At 48.5% G+C, this 10,644-nt stretch overlaps 1 protein-coding gene across 8 annotated transcripts in view; it reads right to left on the reverse strand.

Annotated features, from left to right (window-relative positions):
• The window catches only part of Ca-beta (Calcium channel protein beta subunit), a 485,913-nt gene extending 477,219 nt beyond the window's left edge, over window positions 1–8,694 (reverse strand). For 2 of the 8 annotated variants that reach the window (XR_011391785.1, XM_070083354.1), the window contains exon 1: window positions 6,790–8,694. Coding sequence is in view for 6 of the 8 variants with exons in the window: in XM_070083354.1 (XP_069939455.1) it covers window positions 6,790–8,253 (1,464 nt within the window). In the remaining 2 variants the exon portion in view is untranslated. The remainder of the gene's footprint in view (window positions 1–6,789) is intronic. The other 6 variants (XM_070083358.1, XM_070083357.1, XR_011391784.1 and 3 more) reach the window with 5 other exon arrangements.
• Between the last annotated feature and the right edge of the window lie 1,950 nt (window positions 8,695–10,644).

The following is a 10,644-nucleotide window of genomic DNA, read 5'->3' on the forward strand; positions in this document are numbered from 1 at the left end:
ACTGTGTTACTGTGACACTTGACAACACTGTGTTACTGTGACACTTGACAACACTGTGTTACTGTGACACTTGACACAACACTGTGCTACTGTGACACTTGACACAACACTGTTACTGTGACACTTGACACAACACTGTGCTACTGTGACACTTGACACAACACTGTGTTACTGTGACACTTGACACAACACTGTACTACTGTGACACTTGACACAACACTGTGTTACTGTGACACTTGACACAACACTGTGCTACTGTGACACTTGAGACAACACTGTTACTGTGACACTTGACACAACACTGTGCTACTGTGACACTTGACACAACACTGTGTTACTGTGACACTTGACACAACACTGTACTACTGTGACACTTGACACAACACTGTGTTACTGTGACACTTGACACAACACTGTGCTACTGTGACACTTGCCACAACACTGTGTTACTGTGACACTTGACAACACTGTGTTACTGTGACACTTGACAACACTGTGTTACTGTGACACTTGACACAACACTGTGCTACTGTGACACTTGACACAACACTGTGCTACTGTGACACTTGACACAACACTGTGCTACTGTGACACTTGACACAACACTGTGCTACTGTGACACTTGACACAACACTGTGCAACTGTGACACTTGACACAACACTGTGCAACTGTGACACTTGACACAACACTGTGTTACTGTGACACTTGACACAACACTGTGCTACTGTGACACTTGACACAACACTGTGCTACTGTGACACTTGACACAACACTGTGCAACTGTGACACTTGACACAACACTGTGCTACTGTGACACTTGACACAACACTGTGCTACTGACACTTGACACAACACTGTGCTACTGTGACACTTGACACAACACTGTGTTACTGTGACACTTGACACAACACTGTACTACTGTGACACTTGACACAACACTGTGTTACTGTGACGCTTGACACAACACTGTGCTACTGTGACACTTGACACAACACTGTGTTACTGTGACACTTGACACAATACTGTGTTACTGTGACACTTGACACAACACTGTGCTACTGTGGCACTTGACACAACACTGTGCTACTGTGACACTTGACACAACACTGTGCTACTGTGACACTTGACACAACACTGTGTTACTGTGACACTTGACACAACACTGTGCTACTGTGACACTTGTCACAACACTATGCTACTGTGACACTTGACACAACACTGTGTTACTGTGACACTTGACAACACTGTGTTACTGTGACACTTGACACAACACTGTGCTACTGTGACACTTGACAACACTGTGCTACTGTGACACTTGACACAACACTGTGCTACTGTGACACTTGACAACACTGTGCTACTGTGACACTTGACAACACTGTGCTACTGTGACACTTGACACAGCAGAATCAAGTATCATCACTGGAATCGCACCAGATGCTTACTTCACTTTTCCCAGTGCCATCCTACAGTCTCATACTACAGTCATCCTACAGTGTCATCCTACAGTGTCATCCAACAGTGTCATCCAAGTGTCATACTACAGTGCCATCCTATAGTGTCATCCTACAGTGCCATCCTACAGTGTCATCATGCAGTGTCATCATGCAGTGTCATCCTACAGTGTCACCCTACAGTGCCATCCTACAGTGTCATCCTACAGTGTCTTCATACAGTGTCATCCTACAGTGTCATCCTACAGTATCATCCTACAGTGCCATCATACAGTGCCATCCTACAGTGCCATCCTACAGTATCATCCTACAGTGCCATCATACAGTGTCATCCTACAGTGTCTTCATACAGTAACATCCTACAGTGCCATCATACAGTGCCATCCTACAGTGTCATCCTACAGTACCATCCTACAGTGTCATCCTACAGTGTCATCCTACAGTGTCATCTTACAGTGCCACCCTACAGTATCATCCTACAGTGCCATCCTACAGTGCCATCCTACAGTATCATCCTACAGTGCCATCATACAGTGTCATCCTACAGTGTCTTCATACAGTATCATCCTACAGTGCCATCATACAGTGCCATCCTACAGTGTCATCCTACAGTGCCATCATACAGTGTCATCCTACAGTGTCATCCTACAGTGTCATCCTACAGTGTCATCTTACAGTGCCACCCTACAGTATCATCCTACAGTGCCATCCTACAGTGTCATCCTACAGTGTCATCCTACAGTGTCATCCTACAGTGTCATCCTACAGTGTCATCTTACAGTGCCATCCTACAGTGCCATCCTACAGTGCCATCCTACAGTGCCATCCTACAGTGCCATCCTACAGTGCCATCCTACAGTGCCATCCTACAGTGCCATACTACAGAGGTCTAATATAAAAGCAGAAATGAGGGAAAATTGTAAACAGCTGGAAGGATGGAATAAGGAAACTCAAAACAGAAAGAAGACAAACAGGAGAGGAGATAGAAACAGGGAGAGGGAGGGAACAGTGAAGGAGTGAAGGAAGAGTGAAGGAGTGAAGGAAGAGTGAAGGAGTGAAGGAAGAGTGAAGGAGTGAAGGAAGAGTGAAGGAGTGAAGGAAGAGTGAAGGAGTGAAGGAAGAGTGAAGGAAGAGAGAAAGAAGAGTGAAGGAGTGAGGGAAGAGTGAAGGAGGGAAGAATGAAGGAGTGAGGGAAGAGTGAAAGAGTGAGGGAAAAGTGAAGGAGTGAAGGAAGAATGAAGGAGTGAAGGAAGAATGAAGGAGTGAAGGAAAAATGAAGGAGTGAAGGAAGAACGAAGGAGTGAAGGAAGAATGAAGGAGTGAGGGAAGAATGAAGGAGTGAAGGAAGAACGAAGGAGTGAAGGAAGAATGAAGGAGTGAGGGAAGAATGAAGGATTGAAGGAAGAATGAAGGAGTGAAGGAAGAATGAATGAGTGAAGGAAGAGTGAAGGAGTGAAGGAAGAGTGAAGGAGTGAAGGAAGAGTGAAGGAGTGAAGGAAGAATGAGGGAGTGAGGGAAGAGTGAAGGAGTGAGGAAAGAGTGAAGGAGTGAGGGAAGAGTGAAGGAGTGAAGGAAGAATGAGGGAGTGAGGGATGAGTGAAGGAGTGAGGAAAGAGTGAAGGAGTGAGGGAAGAGTGAAGGAGTGAGGAAAGAGTGAAGGAGTGAGGGAAGAGTGAAGGAGTGAGGGAAGAGTGAAGGAGTGAGGAAAGAGTGAAGGAGTGAGGGAAGAGTGAAGGAGTGAGGGAAGAGTGAAGGAGTGAGGAAAGAGTGAAGGAGTGAGGGAAGAGTGAAGGAGTGAGGAAAGAGTGAAGGAGTGAGGGAAGAGTGAAGGAGTGAGGGAAGAGTGAAGGAGTGAGGGAAGAGTGAAGGAGTGAGGAAAGAGTGAAGGAGTGAGGGAAGAGTGAAGGAGTGAAGGAAGAGTGAAGGAGTGAGGGAAGAGTGAAGGAGTGAAGGAAGAGTGAAGGAGTGAGGGAAGAGTGAAGGAGTGAGGGAAGAGTGAAGGAGTGAGGGAAGAGTGAAGGAGTGAGGGAAGAGTGAAGGAGTGAGGGAAGAGTGAAGGAGTGAGGGAAGAGTGAAGGAGTGAGGGAAGAGTGAAGGAGTGAGGGAAGAGTGAAGGAGTGAGGGAAGAGTGAAGGAGTGAGGGAAGAGTGAAGGAGTGAGGGAAGAGTGAAGGAGTGAGGGAAGAGTGAAGGAGTGAGGGAAGAGTGAAGGAGTGAGGGAAGAGTGAAGGAGTGAGGGAAGAGTGAAGGAGTGAGGGAAGAGTGAAGGAGTGAGGGAAGAGTGAAGGAGTGAGGGAAGAGTGAAGGAGTGAGGGAAGAGTGAAGGAGTGAGGGAAGAGTGAAGGAGTGTCTTACACCTGACACTCCATCACTGGTAACTATGTGTGAGAGGTCTCTGACTGAAGCAGCCTTATGGATCACTACTGCCATGGCACTCACCAGGGAGTGCCAGGCAATGATGGCACCTTGTTCTTGTATGACATAGTTGGTGCCACCACCCCACCCGTAGTGTGCCACCACACCACCTGTACTGTGCCACCACCCCAAGTGTAGTGTGCCACTACCCCACTTGCAGTGTGCCACCACATCACCTGTAGTGTGCTACCACCCCACCTGTAGTGTGCCACCACCCCACGTGTAGTGTGCCACCACCCCACCTGTAGTGTGCCACCACCCCACCTGTAGTGTGCTACCACCCCACCTGTAGTGTGCCACCACCCCACCTGTAGTGTGCCACCACCCCACCTGTAGTGTGCCACCACCCCACCTGTAGTGTGCCACCACCCCACCTGTAGTGTGCCACCACCCCACCTGTAGTGTGCCACCACCCCACCTGTAGTGCGCCACCACCCCACCTGTAGTGTGCCACCACCCCACCTGTAGTGTGCCACCACCCCACCTGTAGTGTGCTACCACCCCACCTGTAGTGTGCCACCACCACACGTGTAGTGTGCCACCACCCCACCTGTAGTGTGCCACTACCCCACCTGTAGTGTGCTACCACCCCACCTGTAGGGTGCCACTACCCCACCTGTAGTGTGCCACCACCCCACCTGTAGTGTGCCACTACCCCACCTGTAGTGTGCTACCACCCCACCTGTAGTGTGCCACCACCCCACGTGTAGTGTGCCACCACCCCACCTGTAATGTGCCATCACCCCACCTGTAGTGTGCTACCACCCCGCCTGTAGTGTGCCACCACCCGACTTGTAGTGTGCTACCACCCTACCTGTAGTGTGCCACTACCCCACCTGTAGTGTGCCACCACCCCAGCGGTAGTGTGCCACCAACCCACCTGTAGTGTGCCACCACTCCATCTCTAGTGTGCCACCACCCCACCTCTAATGTGCCACCACCCCACCTGTAGTGTGCTACCACCCCACATGTAGTGTGCTACCACCCCACCTGTAGTGTGCTTCCACTCCACCTGCAGTGTGCCACCACCCCACCTGCAGTGTGCCACCACCCCACCTGTAGTGTGCCACCACCCCACCTGTAGTGTGCCACCACCCCAACTGTAGTGTGCCACCACCCAACGTGTAGTGTGCCACCACCCCACCGTAGTGTGCCACCACCCCACGTGTAGTGTGCCACCACCCCACGTGTAATGTGCCACCACCCCACCTGTAGTGTGCCACCACCCCACCTGTAGTGTGCTACCACCCCGCCTGTAGTGTGCCACCACCCCACTTGTAGTGTGCTACCACCCTACCTGTAGTGTGCCACTACCCCACCTGTAGTGTGCCACCACCCCAGCGGTAGTGTGCCACCAACCCACCTGTAGTGTGCCACCACTCCATCTCTAGTGTGCCACCACCCCACCTCTAATGTGCCACCACCCCACCTGATAGTTTGTTCCAGTACTGATAGTTTGTTCCAGTACTGATAGTTCCAGTACTGATAGTTTGTTCCACTATTGATTGTTCCAGTACTGATAGTTCCAGTACTGATAGTTTGTTCCAGTACTGATAGTTTGTTCCAGTACTGATAGTTCCAGTACTGATAGTTTGTTCCAGTACTGATAGTTTGTTCCAGTACTGATAGTTCCAGTACTGATAGTTTGTTCCAGTACTGATAGTTTGTTCCAGTACTGATAGTTCCAGTACTGATAGTTTGTTCCAGTACTGATAGTTCCAGTACTGATAGTTTGTTCCAGTACTGATAGTTCCAGTACTGATAGTTTGTTCCACTATTGATTGTTCCAGTACTGATAGTTTGTTCCAGGTGATGCTGGCCAGGGTTCTTGATGCAAAAATATTTAGCAATTCATTCTTTCCTTGGATCAAACTCGATTACCCTCCATTATCCAGGTGCTGTACGACTCTTACGGGTCAAGCGCTTCCCCATGCATATTTCACACTGTTAGGTAAGACACATATGCAACAGTTAGGTATCTTTATTTCGAAACGTTTCGCCTACACAGTAGGCTTCTTCAGCTTTGGAACAATGCTCTTCTCCAGACTGAGGGACTGACCACCTCAAAAGTTTAAGGGTGATGGACTGATTACATCGTCTTCAAGTCTCTTCTGCTTCTATCAACTTTTCTGTACTCGACTGAAGAAGGCTACTGTGTAGGCGAAACGTTTCGAAATAAAGATACCTAACTGTTGCATATGTGTCTTACCTAACAACCTGTCGGTATTTTATACCATCTTGAAGTTCATATATGACACTGTAGAGCAAGAAACTAAGTTTTAGAAGCGTTGGGAACCAAACTGGCGTCCTTGTTATTACAAGTTTACTGATGTACCGACGTGTACCCCTGGGGAGGGTGTACCCCTGGGGAGGGTGTACCCCTGGGAAGGGTGTACACCTGGGGAGGGTGTACCCCTGGGGAGGGTGTACCCCTGGGGAGGGTGTACCCCTGGGGAGGGTGTACCCCTGGGGAGGGTGTACCCTTGGGGAGGGTGTACACCTAGGGAAGATGTACACCTGGGGAGGGTGGACACCTGGGATAGGTGTACCCCTGGGCAGGGTGTACACCTGGGGAGGGTGTATACCTAGGGTGTACCCCTGGGGAGGGTGTATACCTAGGGTGTACCCCTGGGGAGGGTGTACCCCTGGGGAGGGTGTGCACCTGGGGAGGGTGTACACCTGGGGTAGGTGTTCCCCTGGGGAGGGTGTACACCTGGGGAGGGTGTGCACCTGGGGAGGGTGTACACCTGGGGTAGGTGTACCCCTGGGGAGGGTGTACACCTGGGGAGGGTGTACACCTGGGGAGGGTGTACACCTGGGGAGGGTGTACACCTGGGGAGGGTGTACACCTGGGGAGGGTGTACACCTGGGGTAGGTGTACACCTGGGGAGGGTGTACACCTGGTGTGTATATACATTACCTCTATTAGTTTTGGAGGTAGCCAGAATGTACTCTTCTTCCTCTCTCTGGGACTGTTGCCTGAGGACGAGGGTGCGGTGGGCGTGGTCAGGAAGAGACCGCGTACTGAGGGCGTGGCTCTGTACTCTGATTGGCTCGTCAGAGTGTCGTAGGGAGAGACCTGTGATGAGCCCTGATCTGCCAGGAGCTCACTCCAGAAGCGTGACCTCCTGCGGCCCAGGGAGGTCCTGCTGAGGGAGAAGAAGGGAGCTCCCTGGAGGTTGGAAGTGGGAGTGGTAGACTCTGAGGGCGACACCTCCTCCAGGAGGCCGAACTCACACAAGGTCCGTAGGTAGTCCTCTGAGATGCCAGGGTACATCTTCTGCAGGTCCTCTACCTCGCTGACTACCTCCCGCGGGAGGACAGTCATGAGGGGCTGCAGCGGCAGGAGAAGGTGAGCGATAGTAGAGGTTATGGGGTAACTGAGGGAGGGGCAGACACCGTGCTGGAGGCGAGGCCGGGGCGTCTCCACAGCCTCGTCAGCCACATGACTACTGTCTGTGTGGTACTCCTCAGTACTGGGGCACTGCTGCTCCTCCTCGGTACTCAGGTAGATCTTCACGTCACTGTCGTAGTTGTCTTTGTGGCCGAAGTCGTCGCCATTCTCGAACTGGAAGATGTCGTCCTCGTTACCCACGTAGAAGACCACGTCGTGTCTCTCCTCCCCTGGATCGTGAGTCTTAATGTGGTCGTCATCGTCATGGTCATCGTCATCCCTGTCGTCATCGTCATCGTTGTCGTCCCCCTCGTAACCGGCGCCAATATCACCCAGCGCCTCAGTATCATCATCGTCGTCGTCGTCGTCAAGAATACCGTGTAGCTCTAGGTCATCGTCGTCGTCACTGCAACACAAGCGAGCCTCACCATCGGCAGGCACCAACAGGTCTTCAATATCACTGTCAGTCTCAGAGAGGTCCTGCAGACCCAGGTTGGTCAGCAACTCCACTGACGGCGAGGAGATGTACTCTGACTTGTACCCACTGACGACACTCTTAGTGTCGTGGGTGTCAGCGTTATCGGATAACTGAAACGCTGGGTAGTTATCACTACCATCAGTCTTCCCCGGCAACTGCAGAATGTGACACACGGCCTCTACTGGGTAGCCTGGGATACAACACACACCATCACTTCCCAACTGATCCCCATGGCACTCATCTTCCCTATGGCACCTACTATCTATGCAGTGTTTAGAAATATGAGAGTCGTCAGCTTCACAAAGATGATGCGCGTGGCACTGACTGTCTAAGGAATGTGTAATGTGGCACTGGTGGGGAGGAGAGAGGAGGTGGGTATGGATGTGGTCACAGCAGATACAGGGTAGGTCATGCCCAGGACCCAGCAGCACACCAGGGGACACACTTCGTCCTCTGGCTGCTGCTGAGGCCATCATCAACTCAGTAGCTTGACTGGCTGAGTAAGTGGACATCTCCAGCGTCAGGGGCACTTGTCCCTCACTTAATGCGTTATCTGGGGGTCACTTGGAAGCCACAGACTAGTTATCACTTGTTATCTACAGCGCAGGGCTTCGTTACTTTGGTTATTACGAAGCAGAAATTGAACAACTTATTGCGCACTTGGGCAAACACTGAACACTCTTGGTATTGGCTTTCAATATTTCCTGCTAAACACAACGCGATGCTCAGCACAATTTGGAACACACCCACACAACCTTGTTAACACCAAGTATAAACATCACTGGCTGTGACCTACACCTCGTGTACACCACAGCTCACAGTATCACTAGTAATGCTGGTATCTGCAACGCCATGCTTCACACCGCTGCCTCATTATCCTGGGTCATAAAGATGTATATACATTGATGCCAAGCATGAGTGAAGGCGGGAGACCGAGACATTGAAGAGGACGAGGGTGTGTGTGTGTGTGTGAGAGACAGAGGGAGAGATGAGATACTGGAGGCTGAATTACCTCCCTCACCACTCCACCAAGGACGACCTCAACGCCACCTCAGCTCTCGAGGTTGCCTCGACCTCTTTGCAGCAGTGCAAAGATTAACTTCTTGCAAGTTATGTATTGACAAGACAAAAACAGAGACGTTAAGAGAGGAGTGTGACGAAGTTTGGTCGTTCATGTCAGCTCATGTCACTGACAATGATAGGGAGAAATACGAGAATATATGATGTAAGTTGCAACACACAAGTTGCACCTTCACTGCACGACACTCCACGCATCAGCAGTGATAAATGACCTCCCTGCAACTCGCATATATTAACACACTGCCTTTATAACTGCACTATTTTAAATACATAGACTGACTTAAGTTTCACGTAAACCACACTGTGCAACCTTTATCAACATATTCTTAACAAATACCATATGTTGTAATTCTTAGTAATTATTATTAATCATCATTATTATCAAGACATTATATATATATATATATATATATATATATATATATATATATATATATATATATATATATATATGTGTGTGTGTGATTGTATGTGTGTGTGTGTGTGTGTGTGTGTGTGTGTGTGTGTGTGTGTGTGTGTGTGTGTGGTGTGTGTGTGTGTGTCTGTGTGTCTGTGTGTCTGTGTGTGTGTCATTTAAAATTAAGTCCTTTCTAAAATTTTCTCTTATACGTTTAAAGGTTTATTTTTTCATTTATGTTAATGTAAAAATTAATAGTTTTGTACCAAAAGAACCTTAGAAAACTTACCTAACTTTATTATAACAAGCGCAATTTAATTTAGCTTAATCCAACAAAATATATTTTATGTAAGTTTACAATAATTTAATAAATAAACAAACACAATGAAATATTTTTTTTCGTTAGGTTCAGAATGATTTTTGCGAAATTATTGCATGCACAAAATTTCACTTGTCTTATTCAGCAAGAAGAGCATTGCTATTTAAGCCAAAATTGCAAGTTTTACTTTATATATATATATATATATATATATATATATATATATATATATATATATATATATATATATATATATATATATATATATCTCAGTATACACGAGTCTGGGACACAAGATTTAAGCTTCCACTGCTGATGTGAATTCATTTATTTGAAGGAAACATTAAACTCAATGAGACATCTTTGTAGATTCATGTGATGGAGAGAAGCTTGAACTGGAGGGAAGGTTAAGCTGGAGGGAAGGTTAAGCTGGAGGAAAGCTTGTCAACTACAGAGACTAAACAAGCTGGCCATTCAAAGCACAATCACATGTAAGATATATTGAGTTTGACTATCACAGGCGCGAGCACCAGTGTCCAATCATCTCATCTTGGCTCGTGTTAGCGGCCGCAGCAGCACCAGCAGCATCAGCAGCAGTAGTAGCAGCACCACCAACAGCAGTAAACACAGCACCATCACCAACAACAACAACAACAACAGTAGCTAGAGCACTGGTAGCACAGCAGCATCAGCAACTAACTAGCAACAACAACAACAGTAACTACAGCAGCAGCAGCAGCAGCATACGACAAGGTTCCCCGTCCTTGTTCTTAAGTGGTTACTCAAACTTCTCCTCCTACCACCTCCCCGAGCACTCACAGCTACCTATACCCGCTGAGGAACCACCTTACATATCTACATCAACATCTCTGTACAGAGTACCCCCTACGTGGACGTATGACGTGATACACACGAGTACCCCTAGATAGATCTATGTACTACCCCCTAGATAGATCTATGTACTACCCCCTAGATAGATCTATGTACTACCCCCTAGATAGATCTATGTACTACCCCCTAAATAGATCTATGTACTACCCCCTAGATAGATCTATGTACTACCCCCTAGATAGATCTATGTACTACCCCCTAGACAGATCTATTCCC

The sequence above is a fragment of the Cherax quadricarinatus genome, chromosome 9 (assembly GCF_038502225.1).
Source record: "Cherax quadricarinatus isolate ZL_2023a chromosome 9, ASM3850222v1, whole genome shotgun sequence".
In the NCBI taxonomy this organism is placed as follows: domain Eukaryota; kingdom Metazoa; phylum Arthropoda; class Malacostraca; order Decapoda; family Parastacidae; genus Cherax; species Cherax quadricarinatus.